We start from the raw sequence: 18,647 nt of genomic DNA, 5'->3' as shown, positions 1-18,647 counted from the left end.
CCCCCTTTTGCAGAGACTGCGGAACCAGGATGCCGGCTCGCACTGAAGAGATCACCGGGGTCGCAGCAGGAGGTAATTCCCCTACCCCATCTCATTCCTCTCCGACCTGCTGCTCCCACCACAGGCTCTCAGAGACAGCCTCCCTCTCTTGCAGCTCTGGCTTTCTCCTCCACAGCGGGACTGCACTAGGATCTCCTCCCGGATGCTCTCGCCACCCCGTGCTTGCCTTTCTCACACAGCTACGCAGTCCACTCACTCGACAGCTTCCTGCCCAACTTCCTTCTGTTTCCCCCCATCTCCAAACACTGCGGGAATCTACCGGCTTTGGAGTACAGAGGCAATTTAAGTTACATTTGGAAAAAAAAAAAAAAAAAAAAAAGAAAAATATCTACCTTAACTGAACCAGAAAGATCTTTCTGCACGTATCCAACGTATCCAACCTACCTCTAAAAGCTTCTCCTAGGAACCAAGAAGTTCTTTCTGGTTGTGCTACTCAAAACCACCTTGCCGTGCCTAGAAGGCAATTGTTGTACCACAGAATATCCCTCAGGTGGAGTAAAGAGGATCTGAGAGCCACTACCTGGACACAGGGACCTGCAAGCAGTGAGCTGGTGCTGTTCAGCTGCGCCAGCAGCAGTCCTTAAGTCCCATAGATACCTGGGAGCGCGTGGGGAGTCTGGGGTAGCATGCTGCTGCGTACGGGTGGACAGTGTTACTCTGAGCATTTATTGCACTGCTTCAAAGAGGTGGAGGAGGAAGAGGAGCGAGAGAAAGCGCAAGTCATCGTTTCACTTTAGCATCTTCTTTGATCTTCCAGACCATCAGCTCCATGCAAGCTCTGGCATCCTCACTGGAGTCGTGCCCTTCCACTGGGGACAGAGAGATAAGGAACGCAGTTACCACCCGGGCCCAGGCAGCCCCTCTGCTGCCCAGGGACTGCCGGTTCACAGCACGAAGCTCAGCAGAACGCTTCCCGAGACCAGGTCCTGCCTGACGCTGCCGGCCCAGCCGCGCACTGCCCTCTGCCACAGCAGCCACAGGGGCATCTCCGATCACCGTGAACCACAGCGGTGTATTTAAAGTAGAAGAATTTCCACTAAATGCATTTTTTTTTGCTGGACTTCAGCCCCGACACTGTTCCCTTGTTTAAATTAAGGGCTGAAGTCCTGTTAGTCTGTAGGCCCTCAGGCTATGGAGTAGCTGGTCAGAGAGGCCTCAATTTCCCCAGCAGTATGTTTACAACGTACTCAAGGAAGAAGGAAAGGAACATGCCATGCTTCAAACAGAAAGGTCAATCTCAGTTTGCCAGAGAGAGAAGGGAGGGCATGACCTGGCCTTGACAGAGCTACCTCTGGCCTTCTCACACCACTTCTCTGGTCCCCACTTAGCACAGAGAGGGAAGAAGCAAATACCGCTGACCCTCAGAACAGGGTTCAGACTGAAACTGTCTCACATGTTGGTCCATTCACAGCTACTGCCAGACACTACGCAGGAAGGAAAGATCAGGAGCAAGAGGATGGGGCTTGGGGAGAGCAGAGGAAGGCAGGTCCAAGGAGCCCACAGCCAGGTGGGACGGGACACGAGACCCTCACTCTCAGCTCCTCTTTGCTCTCACCATTGTCCTGGATGATGCGCTTGAGGTAGTCTGCCATCAGCGTGCGGAGAGCCCGTTTGTAAGGCAAACCCAGCCGGTGGGGAAAGACGATCGCGGTATCCACCACTGTGCCATGGATAAGCTGGAGGGAGGGAGCAGGAAAGAAACATGCTTATTTTCCGTCTCCCACAGGGACGGACACTCCTTAGGATTAACCGTGCTAAAGCAATCTTCCGGTCAGCCTCTTGGGCTCTCTGTAATGCTATCACCAAGCTCCAACCCAACCAGTCTTGCAAGAGGCTCTGGCTGAATCAAAGATGACTCTCCCTTAAATGGCGTGTGCACACTTCCCCGTGCTCTGCCAGCCAACACACCTCCCCTCAAAGCCCCGCCTAACCACACATTCAAAAGCAGCAGAAATTCAGGGCTAATTCAGTTTGTGTAACTCAAACAACAGGACAGGTCAATCCTTAACGCCCTGGCCTGGAGAAGCTGGCATACCTCTGAGAGTGTCTTGCACAATGGACAAATCAAGCCAAGAAGCCAGTTGACCCTACAAAGCTTGTAACAGCCTTTCAAGTGCTTCTCAAGTTGTGAACTGAAGTGGGAAGGATGTGCAAGTCAAAACTCTACCTAACCCATTTTACATCACACTGCTTCTACAGAAAAGGCTCAACCTTCAAGGTGCAAACCAACCTGAAAACTTCCAGTCTGTCAGCAATGAGTCAACAGGAAGTTTTTAACCCGCACCAGCTTAGCAAGGATGAAATGGGACATGGTGATCTTGTACTTCTGGGTAAGGAACTTACCCAGGAACTTACCCAGTAAGGAACTGGGTAAGGTAAGTACAAGGTGATCTTGTACTTCTGGGTATAAGGAACTACACAGCGGAAGGGGAGGCAGGCCCTGGCCGGTCCCACAGTCAGGTCAAAGTGCCTGGGCACACAGGAGAGGCAAGAGGCTTGCTGTCCTCTAGGTACGAAGTGTCATCATGCCAGAGGAACTGAAGATGCTGAACAGGTCAACATGCTACCTATCCTGCACAGCTGACGGAGCCCATAAACATAGGGTAAGCTGGTGTCTCTTAAATACTAATTTTTTTTACTCTCAGGCTAAAACAAGATTAATCCTCTGTTGCCAAGAATACGTGTTCAGTGAGAGCTAAAGGAACGTGGATGAAGGCAATCCCACATCACCAATACAGGAGTAAAATGCAAGGTCTAAGGGATAAACCTGTATGCCTGACCAAAAGACAGCTCTGCAAGTCTTGACCCAGCATGACTCAGACAGGACCCTGATAATCCCATCTCGTCATTTGCCTCGACTCTTCCTAGGCACCAGCTAATGCTGCGTGACAATCCGTAACTTCATCATTAATAGTTTCATAGCCCAGCTCCGTAAATGCCTGAGAACAGCTGCAGTTTAACAGAAACAACCTGCTACGCTCTTTGGAGTATAAAACTGCCAACATTATGGATAATCTCTCCTAGACTGCAGTGAAGTTTGGCACCCACCCAGGCACAATGATAATTACTTATGTAGATCAGGAAGACTGAGGAAACAGGATAATATAGCTTTAAATAAAAATTGAAATGCTATCACCATTTGGAGCTTGCCACAGCCATTAGCGAGATGTCGACTTTACTGCCGCAGCCTTCAGACATTACGACTTGACATGCCAGTGCCTGTCACGCTCTGCTATATTGCTCTCGGGTTCGTTCTCTTGGCAGTGTCTGCGATGCTAAGAGAAAATCATGCCTTTAAGAGGCCAACGCAGTCATCTTGTGCTGATAAAACTGTAAATAATCTTTTTATGATGATGATGAACTCTCTGAGAGGCTGGGATAAAGGGTGCCATGGAGAGGTAAAGCGCTTCGCAGGCATTAAAACCTCCTGCTTCCAAACCACCGCCGTGAGCTGGCAGCCACAGCTTCTTTATCAAAGGAGTTGCACGATAAAGAATGGCTGAAGGAAGTTCTGGCTCTTGAGCAAACACTAAAGACTCAGCTCCTGCCTGCCACACGCTTTCTTGGTGACCCTGGACAAGCTCCTGGGGATCTACGTTCAGAGTGCAAGGGGAGAGGACAGCCCTCCCTCGCAGGACAGCAGAGCTGGTTGAGGTTAGGCTGACGAGGGCCAGGCAGGAAACAAGACAGATGCAAGGTCAAAACAGCTTGATCAAAGTAACGCCACAAATCACAGCAAACCAGGCGGAGAACTTCACTCAGAGAAAACAGACACCTCAACATTAGAAGAGAAACCATGAGAATTATCTCCAGTGCCAGAGCCAAGGAAGAGGCTTGTCCTGTTTCTGAAATAGTTACCGTGGACATCCAGAGGGCACAGGGGACCCCAGAGCCTGCCCTGTTCGTGCCCTGACCCTGGCTGAGCACATCTTCAAGCCAGTCAAAGGATGCTGACACCAACAGAGGATTCTCAACTATATGTCAGGGGTGAAAGGACAAGGATTCGAGATCAGTCCTTCCGACCGTCCCTGCTCTAGTCACCCTCCCCAGTCACCTCTAGAGAGGTCTGGCACCCTGGGCAGCACCAGTCACTAAAAGCTGGGGTGACACCACAAGTGACACACACAACCCACTCCCTTGCTCTCCCATCACAGACAGCTTCCCACTGGCTCAGAGACAAGACAGATCTACTGTGTCCTCCTGGTTCTTGGAAATAAATAATTCCTAAATTTACAGAAGACATGTAACGCACATCAGGGTGGGAAAGAAACAGAGAGAGATGTAAATGCAAGTCATGCAAGTTACCTTTAGTGCAAATAAGTCGCTTTCCAAGCTGTGCCCTATCAATATAGTATCTGCACTGAACATGTTCAGTAGGACGGCTTGGACATCCCGCAGGGTGATACTAGTGTTCTCCAGGTCCTCTTCTGTCACACCTGAGAATCTGCAGAGCAAGAGCAGAAAGGAGGCCTTCCTTCACCAAAGGAACATCTCAACACCCAAAGCGTCTCAGCTATTAGGAAGTGGTGGTTGACGGAGTTTCAACAAGTGCTCCCCCCTAAGTTCCTGATTCTGAGCACAGATCACTGACGCAAGTAAGACCATCCTTACCTGGTGTTGTAGTCCACCACCTTGGTGTCCGGTTTGACGAAGGTGTCGTATACCACTTTCAGGTCAGAGTTGATCACAGTTACTCTTGTCAGCTCCAGTCCTTGCTTGGTGTAGCACTGCAAGCGACAGAGCAGACGTGAAGACAAGCGTATGCCAACCCCAGCACGGTATCAATGGAGCCGTTCACCAGAGTGCTGCAGCTCCCAAAATGCAGCACATCTAGAGTAGCAAGGCCAGCCAGCAAACACTGCTCAATATCGGCCAGCTAGCTACAGCTTTTCAAGGGTGCACACCATCCCCAAATGAAACACATATTGCTAAAACTAATTAATAAGAGCTAATTTAAACATAAAGGACCAACACGATTTAGATTCCACAGCAGAAAGGAAAGAAGATGGTAGGAAAACAGAGCTCTCCTTCAGCCACTTGTATCACACCTTTGCCTTCCCCAAAAAGCTTTATTTTGCTTGTGCGTTGCCCCTGTCATTAAAGACCCACCATTTCACAGTCTAACGCGTAGATTCCAGGGTAGCCATCAGTCGTAGGCAACTTCTCGAAAGTCTTCACAAAGCCATCAAGGCTCTCCTTTCGTCCGTCGTGGACATGTTGCTTAAAGAAAAAAAAATAAAGGGGACAATTGTTTGTTGATGGGAGGAATAAGAATCCAAAAGAGTCTACTTCAACAGAACGTCCCGCTTAAACAAAAAGAATTTTTGTTATCGTTTCTAAAGTTTAATGAGGACTAAGTTTTGCGAACCAGTCAGTTTGAGAAGGTCACCGCAATAGCAAACACAGCCAAGTGCAACCCCGATTCCAAAGCCAGATCACGGCTAGTGGCACCATATTGACAGCTCATGTGGGAGCAACGCGTCACACATCTAGGGTCAAGTTGCTTTCCACTTTCAATTCACAGTAGAATTACTCAGAAAAGGTCACAACTGAGGTCTTACACTGATCTAACTCCAGCTGTTGGGTCCTGATTTAGCTTGTGGCCAAGCCATGCCCAGGTGCAGGATTCTAATCCCAGACATCCCTGTTTGAGCATTGGCATCAGGTGTATTACAGCCCACAGACGGCATGGGAAACTGGTGTAGTGAAGTACCAGGAAATGTCAATGTGTGCACGCAAATAAAAGCCGCTGTATTGCAAAACCAGACAGTTCGCAGACAAACAGAAGCTACTGCCTACCAGCACTTGAGGCAATAAATAGACCATATTTCCAACCACTCTTCATTATCCCCAGCTAAAGCTCCAGGGTCAACAAGATCCAGCACAGAAGAGCTCCCTGAGCCAGAAGGAAAACTCAGGGAGTGATTTCACAAGTGGCTTAAGGCAACACAAGACTAAGCTGCTGCTGCAACAGGCATTCCCACTCTCTTCTCCTCCGCAGCCACACATCCCACCCTATTTGGTCAGCCTGAAAGCCTTCTTTGCAGGGGGAGTATTAAACTGGATGATGGCACTGATCCGGTTACCTGCACCACTGCACCAGTGGGGAGGAGGAACACGGAATCAAGGGCAAGGAGAGACTGCAAATGCCCTTTTGCCCCCTAACATGGTTTTAGGTCAAATTAAACGGCTGTATCACACGGAGAGGTGACACTCGCCCTCCCCTATTCCCCAGTGGAGTTTTTTGTTTTGTTGAAGTTTTGTCTGTCCCTAAGTTTCAACGTATTTGCGCACAATCACAGCAGCCCGTGTACAGCCTCCTTCATCCTGCTTCTCAAAGATCTCACCCAACACGGAATCAAACTGTACTTATTCGTCTCAGGACAGAAAGGCTGAAGAGATGAGGAACTGAAGCACTTGTAAAGCTGAAACCTGTAGGCAGAGGGATAACCAAAGCAAGGATTTGCCTATTTTCCTGCACAGGTTATTACTGCAGGTGCAGCCAGAATACACAAAACCACATTATTTGGAGTGAACGAGGCAGCCGGGCCAACACCAAGTCCAATCTTTCCTGGTATCCAAAGCCAGCACTGCTCAAAGGTGCCATGGTTTGTTGCTTCCCAGGAACAAGAGGCCACACTTGTCCATTCTGCATTTATGGCCACAAATCTGACTGTTTTGCTAAAGAAATGGGTAGAGCAGATTACCAGGCCAACAGATGGTAAATATTTCTCTCCCTTGCAGCTTGATCCCTTCCCTCCCTCTGTAATACAACAGAACCAGGCAGTGAAGGAAAGAAAAAAAAAATTAGGTGTTTTTCTACACTAACTGATATTCTGCAACTGTCCAATTCTTCCTTGCTGAGAGGAAGGAAGAAAAGTTGCTTCTGTTTTTCAGAGCAGAGAAAGAAGCAGACTCAGTTATCACAAAGCCCAGCAGCTCCAGACTCCTTCGCTCCTGGCGAGCGGTAGGTACGAGCACAGCTCCATCCTGCCATCTCCTGCCACACCGGCTAACTGCAGCATAATCCAGACAGGCACAACCCAAATGTATTTGGAAGGAAAAGACACAGACATGCTTTTCTAACGAGCTACGGATCTAGTTAGTTAGAACAGTTTCTTATTACAAATATTTGCTGTTTCCAATGCCGTCCTTCAAAGCTAAAAGATACTGTGCTCCCCAAGAGCCCAAAAAATCCCAATATCTCACTGCGTACTCTCATCCGGAGCAGGCTGTGGACTCCAACCTTCAATCTACCAAGGATGCTGTGAGACTCACACATTTGGATGAGAAACCCAAGAACGCCAGAACACAGCGATCTGTAGCAGCACAACAACTAGGAGGCAGATGCGAAAGGATGCCTAAGCCCTGGAGCACTGGTGGCATGCTTCATTGAGTAACAGGCTATTAGAGAGATTGTGTGCTTCTTAAAAGGCCGTGAGGTTTTATGGTCTACAACAGCCATGCAAAAACATGCAGAGAAGTCGTGTTTTTATAGCCCCATCAATTTCTCCTGGCTTCCCTGCTGGATGGTTTTTTTTGGAACACTGATTAAAAAGAGATGCTAATTTCACATGGAAAAGAAATAGAAGTAGCAGCCTGCCTGTTCCCATCCGTGCTCCAGGCTGTGCAGGGTGCCCGTACAGACAACGCACCCTATTATTTTGACAAGCCTTGAATTTTGCCCTAGAATTCACTTCCTAGCTCTAGCTTTTGGCCAGAACAAGAAGGGCACACACCTCCCCAGAACCTACAGTGAGCCTCGCTGGCCGTGTATCGCTTGAGGTCCTTCAAACAGTGGGACAAGAACATGCCTTATAACGGGTATGTTCTGGGAGCCCCTTCCACTGGACGTGACCCTTTTAGATCCCCTCCCACTTAGTTCTGCATCACGCTCCTCTCCCCTGCATGGCAGCTGCCAAACATAAAAACACTGAAACAAGTGACAAGGAGAATTCCCAGAGACCCAAAGAGGCAAAAGACGGATTGTTCCCTTCAGTCAATGGTTTGAGAGGACAATAAATGCCAGGCTGCGAAGCCAACTCTCCTGTTGCCTAAAGAAAAAAAGTACCCGCTCAGAGGTATCCCAAACAGTGTTCAGTTCTAACAACGGGTCAAAACTCCATTCCTGAGCAGGTTTTTCATTCTGCTTTCTAGTGCTGGGATCCCTTCCCCACCCCCCTCATCAAGAGAAGTAATATTTATGAGTTACAACAGGCTCCTTGGGAAGATTCCTCCCCTTAATACAACAAAGAGCATGCAGTAAACAGAAAACTAAGAAAAGATTTGGCCTACAGCAGAAAGTTACCTTAGCACAGGCATCTGGGAAAGGAAAAACTGGGGAAAAGGTTTTGGCATGCTGTTGTCAAGGCCCTGAGACTGCTCTTTAAAAGGAAATTCCTTATTTCTCACTTCCTCAATGTTTCCCTAAAGAAGGTTGTATCTGAGCTTTTGCTGGGCAGCTTAGTCCACTGGCATTTGCTTAGAACAAATGAAACCACCTCACTCCAAACAGCTGAGTCTCCTCCGTCCTGCCAAACATTGAATTGTCTACTTTTGCATAGCAAAAGATATTTAAGAAGTATTTGTTTTCTTCCCTTTAAGGGAAGCCACCATTCTTCTAAAGGCTTAAGCAACGATTATACAGCCATCACCACTGTAAGCAAAGGACAAATGTCATCGAGAATAAAAAGGTGTTGCTCAATGACTTACTTTAGCAACCTGGCAGCCTGGTGAACCCACAGCTCCTGAGCAGCAGCTGTAATGAGTTTCCCATCCACCTGGCACTGAAAGAACAAGAGAGAAGAGTCAGAGAGAAGGGTCCTGTTCACAAGATACCTAAACTTTAGCTCTCACATGCAGAGATAGCCTGGATGAGCACAGCAACAATAACGTGTCAAACAAAGGGGAAAAATAAGTATGGTTTCGCACGCAGCAATCTAAAGAGTTTAAGTCTCAGCCAGACAAACTCCAGAAGCCACCTGGATGCTCTGATGGAAAACCAGAGCAGAGCTCAAACAAGGTTAGTGTCTGGCTACAAATGAATTCAACCAAGACCAGTAAACTCTCCTGGGCAGCGACAGACATCTAGTGCTCCCAAGTTAGCCTCCTAAAAAGACTCGATTTTTTTCCAAAAGGCACAGGAAGGTTTGTTGTTTTTTTCTTCTTTAAGCAAAGATGAACAACCTCTGCTCCAGCCCCAGAGTCACATTTTCGGGCCAGTACCACTACTCACCAGCAGCTCTTTGCAAGACTATTTCAGCAGCAGTGGGGCCACCCAGTGACAAAACTAGGAACTGTCACAATCTGGGAGTATGACAAGCCCCAAAAGCCTCAAAATGTTCCACAGCAACTCAAACCCGAGGTGGACTCTGTGTTGGGAGCTACGGCACAGCTACCATGTGACTAAGCCCTCTTTGAAGAGCTATACCTCTCTGCTTGCGCAGCCTTCCCCAGTGATGGACACACTCCTCTTTGCGAATGCAGTTTCCAGAGGCTGAGACCATGTACTCGGTGCCACAGCGACAACAAATCCTACAGGAGGCTTTAAGAGAAGAGAGAAGCAAAAGTCAGGTCACCAGAAATCCTTCACCTGCTAAACTTGGCCAAAGCACAAGTAAATCAGAATCATTCAAACCCCAAACACCGGTCAAACAACTTCTGTTAAAAAGGATTCCAGATGTTGTTTTAAACTCCCATAAAGACACAGCAGTCCCTCTGGACATGCAGCCCTGTAGCATTTGCTCCCCCAAACACTTCTCGGAGGCACACATAAGACTCCCCAGTGGTTTTGGTGGGCAACATCACCTCCAACACAGTTCACATCAACATTTGCTGCATTGTTTCTCCATCCACAGCAAATTACGTTGTACTCTAACACAGTTATTTTAAGAAACAGGATAAATAAGTCATTCTTTGGACATCAGAGCTAATGAAGCCTTGTTTCCAGGGGATCTGTGCCTTGTCACTTCTAAATGACTTTCGAGTTCTCCCTGGGCACAGCTTTTCTGCAAGGATTCTCCAGCATCTGAAAATGGGAACGCTTACAGCACAGCCTGGCCCACCGAGACGGCAGTTACGGACTTCTTCCTCCCATCGCCTGTGCTTACAATTCAGAGAAGGGAGATGCAAAAAGCCACAGTAAAGGAGTTCACTGTCATGCTTCTGATGTCCATGCAATCCCCTGAGTTCTAGTGTGATCATTTAAGCTGCTAGCACATTCCCAGCTCTGCATAACACCAGTCTAGACCATTTTTGTCCACTGACCATGGTTGCAGCATTAACAGACTAGCAATAGCTTTAGTTAAGCACAAATGCAAAGATCCTGCAACATCTGCAGAAACTACAGAAACAGGAACATGATCTCAGAATCATATAAAGGAGCTAGCCGGTTAACTGGAGAAAAGGGTTTTAACAAATACAGTACTTGACAGTGTTGATGCAAGAGAGCTTTCGTACAGGTTGTTTCAGCAACCACAGGACAAATGTAGACACAAGGTGTTAACACGGATGAGCACTTAACACACTTTAGCAAGGTCTCTCCAAAGAGACGCTCAGAGGAGTGTGGCAAGGCACCTCAAAGTACACCCTAAGTACGTGTTTCATCCCTGCTGCATCACAGCCTGCTCTAATCAGCATCTGAGAAGCATAAATCCTGATACAGGAGCTCAGAAAATTCAGACAGAAGAGGACCCCACCCTGTGCTGAGGAAACCTAGAGGATTGTTTTGTCCAGTTGCAAAAAGGGCTTTTGGGAACTACTTGGCCCAGAGCTGTCAAGAGATCAAGCAGAAAACTGCAATCTAAACCAGCAAGGCATGACCCACCACAAAACCAGCCTGGCCCAACGTCGGTCCATATCCCACCCTAACAGCAGTTCATATGCACAGAGACACAAAAAAATCCTTCCCCTGGAAGAGAAGAGCATCACCAGATGCTAAACAGGAGCCTCTTTCCAAGCAATTCCCTTGCCACAGCAGCAGGCAGCCTCCAGGTTAGTGCAACGAAGTTGGAGTCAAAACCTGCACTGAGTGAGCAAGAGCAAAACACATGCCCTCGCGGGGGGTGACCGAAGGCAGCTCGTCCAGGGAGGCAACGCGGACCAATTCATATGCTTTGGCAGCAGTTAGAAACCTCACTCAGCCTCACAGCCCCACACGCCACAAACTATAAAGCTTGTGTCAAAAATAACACACTCATAACACGCAAGCTGAAGAAACTCGTCCTCTAGAAAGGCAGCAGACTTCTGTAGCCACACTCCTCTCCTCTGCGACAGGCTGTCCTGCAGAGACAGCGGTCACAGCCAAGAGACCCATCACAACAGGAGCAAATGGCTCCACGCTGAGACCGAGAACATCTTTATGCAAAAAGACCACCTGCAAGCAGGACAGGCGTCTCCAGTTGTGATATATCTAGCAAACCTTGCGGAATGGAAGAGCCAGCAGAGCTTACAGTCAATCGTTTTCTTCTCCTCTGCAGTGAAGAGGACAGCGCGACCAGGCTTCTCTGGGTGAGGCATTGGGTAACCATTTTCCTTTAACTGCTCCTCAGTCATGAGATACTCCTTTAGTCGCCGGTACAAGGCGGCTCCTGCACACAAAGACAACGCTGAAGCCAGATCACTTAAGAAGGGGCTGTTTCTCTTACTGTTTTTTGCTTAATCAAGCCTCCTGGCAGGGACTCCCACTATTTTGAACTTGCTTCCACTGACTTTGTTCAGGATTGGCATGGAAATAGGTGTCAGGGCAGTATTTTATTTAAAATCTTGTCATTGGTGCACAAGCTGATTTTTTAACCTCTTCAATAACCAGCATTAAGGTTGGAAAACACAGCTGAAACAGCATTCCTCCAAAGAGTCCATCTTCAGGCCTTTTTGTTACCAATGTGAGCCTTCTCCCATTTTCATGTTTTAAATGCTTAAACTGATAATTTGTAACACAGCCCAAAGAATACCCCTCAAAGGCCACCCACAGCTAGCTAAAAATTCATTATCAGAAGCTTTCTTCCTGCTGTTGATTTCAGGCTGTTCGTTTCATTTCACAGAATAATGATAACTTCTTGCACTCTGCTCAATATCTCTTCTTTGGCTGCTACGTTAAACCCTTCCAATATCGCTGTGCACCCTTTGATGTTGCTTAGCTGAGCTATACAGGCCCTTTTAAGCTTTCTCCATGTCAATTCCTTCTGCTCCGTGGCTTCCTCGTCTCTTCTCTGATCTCCTCAACAGTTTGCCTACATCTCTTGGCAACCAAAATACCCATAACCGATTTGAGCCAACATGAATAATGCTTGTGGCACAATCCTTTGGCTACGATATGACCTTATTATGACATTCGAAAAGGTGAAAATGAGCTCTGCAGAGCAGATGGAGATACGGGTAAGTTTGCCTTTTAATCTGACAGGCACATTGTGAAGGACTGCTTCAGGGCAAGAAAGTTAAAGTAAAATCCAGACAAAAATAAAAGCCCAAAAGTCAGTAATACTCAAAGCACAAGAGGCAGCTCTGAAGAGTTACTGATGCTACATCAAAGCCACACAGACTACATCAGTGGACGCACAGCCCAAAGCGGGGAAGTAAGGAAGGCGCTGAGGAGTGGCGTACCATTCACCGAACAACTCTGCAGCACGGTACTGCAGTTAGGTAATAACTCATAACAGTGGCCCGCAGATAAATCACAGCACTCCACGCATCAGCAAGATCCTGCTCTCCCCAGTCACAGCGTTATACCTCCAGCTATAATTTATGGGTTACAGCCTCGCAGGAGCAGGGTCTTACCTGTTAAATCCTCTGCTCTCAAGCTCCCTGACCGGTTTAGAGTAAAGCTTGTCTTAGCAGCAAGCTTCCCTCCCAGCACAGCTTCGTGGGACACCACTTTCTTGTTACTCGTCTCTGCAGTGAGAAGAGGGAAGAAGCAAAACAGGAGAGAGATCAGGTACCCAGCTGAGTAAGAGTAAGTGACTTCAGCCCTACAGTTTGGGCTACTACGCATTGGCCAAAGGAGGACTGCATTATTCCTCTTGAATTCTTGCTCTGCTCCAGAAATTGGCACAGGTGAGGTGGTGGCCTAGCATTTTCATTCCAGCACTATGAGGAGCTTTCTGTTTGCACTGGCAGCCCACAGCAACTTTTTTTATTTTTTTTTTAAGGGCAGCAAGGACATTTTTACAGTTCCCCTGGAAACTCTGGTAGCTCTACCTGCTTACTCCACACAGCAAGCCTTCCTCCTGACCAAAAGCAAGAAAGGACTAAGGCACAGAAGCGACTCGACCCAGTCGTGTGCTGCACGGTGGGATCACCCACCCGCAGCGAGCAGCTTTGTTGTTTAGCTCCCCGCAGACGAGACTCCCACACTAAATCTCTCAACTTCCTTTAGAAAGGAGCTTCAGAGCTCTAGAATATGCTCAGCACATCAGATAATGGCAGATAGGTGCTTTTTACTAATCATTAACTGGCAGCCCTCTCCTAAAGGCCAGCCTCCCAAGTTCAGCCGCTCTGACTAATGGCCATGAAGGTAATGAAGACAGAGGGGAGAAAAGGGAAGAGACCGGGGAAAAAAAATTCACAAGAACAGCACAAATTGATTGTTTAATGTACCCTCTCGAGAGCCAATAATGAAATGTCTTAACCCTCTTCGTTTCTCTCTTGAAGCTTAATGTGTGTAACAGATTTCTGCGGTGATGGACGAGTCTATCACTTTGAAGGCATCATGTGAAAGTTACTCCATTAGCGGGGCTTTTCATTTTAAAGAACTTGTGCTAAAAAAAAAAAAATCCATGTGGCATTATCTCCATTTAGGTTCAGACAGCCAACAAAGCATTGCAGGACTTGCCTCTTGAAGGCCCATTAAAGCTTGCCAGACTATAAAAAGCTAACTGGAGTTGTTTGCCTTTCAGCATAATGCTTCTGAGAAATGGGTCTGTCTTTTCAACAAGTTCCTCTCCATGGCTTCTAATCCAAGCAGGGCTCCGATTATTAAACCACAAACGTGGTACGTACTGTTCGTACTGGACGGGGAATTGGGCACTAGGCTTCGGAGCTTCTTTAAAGTGTTCACTGCCACGTTCAGGTAGATGTTGCGACTGGTGCTACGTTCATAAGCCACCTTCTCTTCTGACAGAGCCTGCAAACAAGGCAATTCATTACTACATGCTCTCTTTCCACTGCTGCTTTTGGAGAAAAGAAACGTTTGGCTCTTAAAGTACAGAATCCAAGTATGATAGCAAAAAAAAAAAAATTGCCTGTCAAGGAATCGAGTAATAAAGAACATGGCACAAATATATACTGGTTCTGGGGCCTGCTTAGGAGAGCAAGAGAAAAAAATAATTGTATTTTAAACAAAGTGCTGGAAGAAGCATTTTCATGTGAAACCTTCCCTGACAGATTAACAAGGCAGTTCTGGAACTGCCTGGGAAAGGCTGTTTTCTCCTCTTCGGTGGCAGTGCAAGATCTTAACTGGCAAGAAAAGGAAGTTTGGCAAACGGTCACTGCTTGGATGCGACGGGAACATTCCCCTGAGGGAGCTGTGAAGGCAAAATCCCACAAAAGAAATCCTTGTGGCATCTGTTTCGGTTACAAAACACACCACACAACGTCCCATATGAACCCATCTAACATTAATGGCTAAGGTTTTCCAATAAAATGCGTTACTTTCTCAACTCTGCTTTTGGAAATCCTACTACACTATTTCCTACTGCTAGAAGGCTCCTTAAAAGCCTTGCAGTTCACAAGCAGCAAGTTTTACTAACTATATCTACCTCAAACACTCAGCTCGGCAGTTAGATTCCAGGAGGTGTTTGCTGCTGTACCTGAGCAAGCGGCCCTTTTGTCCAGCTTCACCATAACACCCGCTCTCCTAAGTCCCTCTTCTGGGGTTATTAAAAAGATCATGCAATCTTTCCGAATGCAGGGAAAGGTGGGATTTCCTACTGGAAACCCCCACGGAATTACACTTTCTGTTGCCCAGTCTGGAATTATTGAATGCCAGTCTCCTCTATAGAATTGTGTGTGGATAGGAGAGTTCTCTGGGTTTGCTGCAATTTTAGGAGGTCTCAGCCGTGTTATTCTCTGCTGCAGACTTTATTCGTAAGAAGCAAGCACCAGTACAGACCTTGTCAAATGCTTCCTGGGAAGAAGAGCAGAATTTCAGGCACTCATCAATGAAGAGGTTGAGATATCGTTGACGAATGTTTGTTGGGACTTTAGCACCAAATTCTGTGGGAATAACAGGCCTCTGTAAGCTGGCGCTCTAAAGATGAGACAGAGAGAGAGAGAGAGACAGAGGCTATTCAGGGTTTATTGAGACTCTCACATTTCCTGCTATGTTGTTAATAGTGGCATGACTTCCTTTCTGAAAATCTGCCCAAAGCTAAACATAATATGCATCATTTTTGGTACTAAAAATGCCACTTGAAGGTTTTATGCCACCTTCAGTATTTGAACTACTTCAAAAAACAACCGTGTTTCATTATGCAACTCATCCAGCAGCCAAGGACTCCCAGCAGCATTAGTCACAACACTACATTTACACATATGAGCATTCCTGACCATGAAAATGATGACACTTACATTAAGGGATTCAAGATTAGGATGGTACCAAGCGCCACACTTGGAATTGGAGACGTGAACGCACAGCACCAGTTATGTGCATAACAGACATGGTTTTCTTTCCCGTACTGTGGCTGTGAAGAGAGAAGGGGAGGCCCACTCTGGCCAGGCTGGTAGCCAGCTAAATCATCACACTTTCTGTGGGATTCCTGTAACTTTACTGCATTGGGTTTTTCCTTCCTATTTTAATGCCAATCGTGATGCTCCTGAAAGGATTTACCCCTTAAATTGAATGACACCTTCCTCATGCATAGAAACTGCATGTTGGACAGAGTTTTTCCATTTAACACCAGTTTATCCAATAATCAACACAATTTGCCTCTTTTTTGGAGAAGAAACTGTCCATTCACCTCTAAAGCACCCAACTGTTTTGTCAGTCTTACTCCATCCCACCCAAGAAATATCCATAAACCAACCCATCTGCAGCAATCTGTAATAAAAAGAGCTCTACGGAAGCTATGGGCATGTTCAAAGGGGAGCAACTGCTCCCGTCTCAATGGGAAGAGAGCTCATTTTCCTCATAAGACTTCCATTTTGCTGCCCTGTTCAACAGGATCTGGTCCTTTTCATTACATATATTTTTTTTTTCCTCAACCTCTAATATGATACCCTCAAGCAGCTCTGTTCACACTGGTGACTACTTTATCCTTTCAGTTGTTTCTTTTATTTTTAACCAGCTTCAAGTTATATGTTACTGTGGTGGCTTTTCGGGTGGGGAAGGAAGAAAATGACTTTTCACTCCTCCAGAAATAATCAGAGTATGTTGTGACATATCTTGACACAAGATATCAAAGATATCTTTAATCAAGTCCTGGCACTAACCACATTCCTTGCCATCCACTCCAGCAAACAGCTTCTTATGCCATCCACAAGTCGCTACATGAGGAACTCTATTCTGAATTGTCTTCACAAGTAACACGTTCCTCAGCGCTCACAGGGAAAGGAGGGACTTCTTTGCTGAGGAACTCAGAGCAAAAGTACCCAAGGGCTGGGAAGGTATCCCAGAAAAATTTAAAAAATTGGTTTTTTCCTCAAACGTTAACAGCAGCATGAAGTTTAAATGATCACATTTTAACTATATAGGTCACCGTGGGACATTATTCATAATCACCATCCTCAGTATGGCCCACAAAGCCCAGGAAGGCCATTAATCCACCCATGCCTTCTGAACACGAGAGGCTCTGAGTCCCTGACACAAAGAGCTACACACCTAGCCAGACAGCACAACAGAAGACTTAAACTGAAGATGAGTGATCAATATTCAAAGAGATCAGAGCAGCACTTAAGTATTTCCATCTTTTTAAGCTCCTACCCCTCAAGTGCTTAATTTTTTATACAATGCTATCGAGGAAAACCACAGGAAGAAACAAACCCATTTAATCAAGCTAATCAAAGCACCAGTCTTCAGACAGTGCTAAGTTTGGAGCAGCACGGTTAAACATACCACCCTCAATGGGGAATGACCAGAAAGATTTCAAATTTCTCTTACCTGTAAGGAGGGAACGTGTGCTACCCTTTTCGGCACGATGGTGCTGGTGGTCTTTGAAGCCATTCCAGCTAAGGTGCAAGCCTTCAGAGAAAGGGTGGGTGCTTCAGAGTCATTGGAAGGTGTGACACTCCTGCCAGCAACTGTCGTCTTACTACTCACGAGGCCTGCAAGAAAGAGAAAACATATTTAGGTAGAAATCCTACCACTGGGCTTCACGTTGCCAGAATGAACTTACTACGAAAGACCCATGCTGCAAGCTGCGATTTTTTCTAATGGAAGCCTCCGAAGGGATACAAATTGGGTAATTTAACCACCTTCCAGGCAAGGATGAAGGAACCTTCTGCCAGGAAACGTGCTTCATTTCTGTTTGTTTCAGGGTAACTGAGTCAGCAGAGCTTAAAGAGGTAACCCTGTCAGCAAGAACGCACTAACTGCCCATCACGTCAGCTCTGAGTCCTTCCAACTACAAAGGGATACCACTGAGCATTAATTAGTACTTCCCTCCTGTTGGTGCTGCCTCTGAAGGTTTGAATGGAAGAGGGAACGAGGAGCAAACATGCTCCAAGGCAGAAACAAAAAAAGAAGAGGCTGAAGTGAAGGAAGCTGGGTGAGACAGACAGGGGAACAGGGCTGTACGTCTAGGCTGTTGCTTTTCAGAACAGGATGGAATTTCTCAGAGCAAAGACATTCCACTGGTCACTATCAGCAAAGATTCAAGTCATGGCCAACGCTACACATCTCCTGATAGTTTCACATCTGCTCGGGAGAGGTTTAAACAGAAGGCAGCATCTTTTAACAGGGGGGAGGACAGGACACGATCACAAATAACGCTGCTGGCTTACTTTGTTTGGCTGCTGCGGAAAGCGCTACATTTGGCACGTGAGCAATCCTCCTCTTTTCTCCTGGCAAAGAAAGAGAGGCCTTTTGAACGGCCACAGCCAGCTGTGCCGCCTGCTGCTGAGCCAGCTGGATCCTCTGGTAACAGACCTCCTGAGCGGTGGGGGGACGGTACGGCCGGATTACAGGCTTGCTCGGGACCTCTGCCTGCACAGACAAAAAGGGTTTAAGCCAGCACGCTCGCCTGCTCAATCCTCCCTCCGGCTTCCATTTACCCAAGAAAGGTCTCTTTTCCTCAATCCCTCTCTGTTAGCAAATACAAGTTTTTTAGAGGAGAAGATCCCAACCGTCTTCCAGAACAAAAATATTTAGAGTCACCCACCACGTTAACATCACTGACACGACGTTAATGATTTGCCCTCTGGCAAGGCCTCCCAGCGCTCCGGCATGTTCCTAAATTGGTAGGTGTTATGTGAACTGCTTGTTTAATGGCATAATGTTCCCCATCACTGTGCCTAACCCACTTCTGGACACTGTCAATACTCTCAGTTCTACTGTCCTGCGCTAGAAAATTAATCTTTCCCCGTGCTGCTTACTGCACGCTTCTTTAGTTTATATTGCAATGAAAAAGTGACCAACTGTTCTCCGTTCCCCTTTG

At 46.9% G+C, this 18,647-nt stretch overlaps 1 protein-coding gene across 1 annotated transcript in view; it reads right to left on the bottom strand.

Annotated features, from left to right (window-relative positions):
- Positions 1 to 705: 705 nt before the first annotated feature.
- The window catches only part of REXO1 (REX1, RNA exonuclease 1 homolog (S. cerevisiae)), a 33,311-nt gene continuing 15,369 nt past the window's right edge, over positions 706 to 18,647 (bottom strand). Inside the window, exons 4-16 of the mRNA XM_009887827.1 lie at positions 17,995 to 18,196; positions 17,153 to 17,316; positions 15,167 to 15,304; positions 14,056 to 14,179; positions 12,835 to 12,948; positions 11,511 to 11,648; positions 9,491 to 9,604; positions 8,773 to 8,846; positions 5,170 to 5,280; positions 4,672 to 4,787; positions 4,366 to 4,504; positions 1,616 to 1,736; positions 706 to 869 (exon numbers count right to left, since the gene is read on the bottom strand). Of these exons, the coding sequence (XP_009886129.1) occupies positions 781 to 869; positions 1,616 to 1,736; positions 4,366 to 4,504; positions 4,672 to 4,787; positions 5,170 to 5,280; positions 8,773 to 8,846; positions 9,491 to 9,604; positions 11,511 to 11,648; positions 12,835 to 12,948; positions 14,056 to 14,179; positions 15,167 to 15,304; positions 17,153 to 17,316; positions 17,995 to 18,196 (1,644 nt within the window). The 3' untranslated portion in view covers positions 706 to 780. The remainder of the gene's footprint in view (positions 870 to 1,615; positions 1,737 to 4,365; positions 4,505 to 4,671; positions 4,788 to 5,169; positions 5,281 to 8,772; positions 8,847 to 9,490; positions 9,605 to 11,510; positions 11,649 to 12,834; positions 12,949 to 14,055; positions 14,180 to 15,166; positions 15,305 to 17,152; positions 17,317 to 17,994; positions 18,197 to 18,647) is intronic.

The sequence above is a fragment of the Charadrius vociferus genome, unplaced genomic scaffold, assembly GCF_000708025.1.
Source record: "Charadrius vociferus isolate BGI_N301 unplaced genomic scaffold, ASM70802v2 scaffold1640, whole genome shotgun sequence".
In the NCBI taxonomy this organism is placed as follows: Eukaryota; Metazoa; Chordata; class Aves; order Charadriiformes; family Charadriidae; genus Charadrius; species Charadrius vociferus.
The sequence above is the reverse complement of the archived record's forward strand: the minus strand, read 5'-3'. Positions and strand labels throughout refer to the sequence as shown.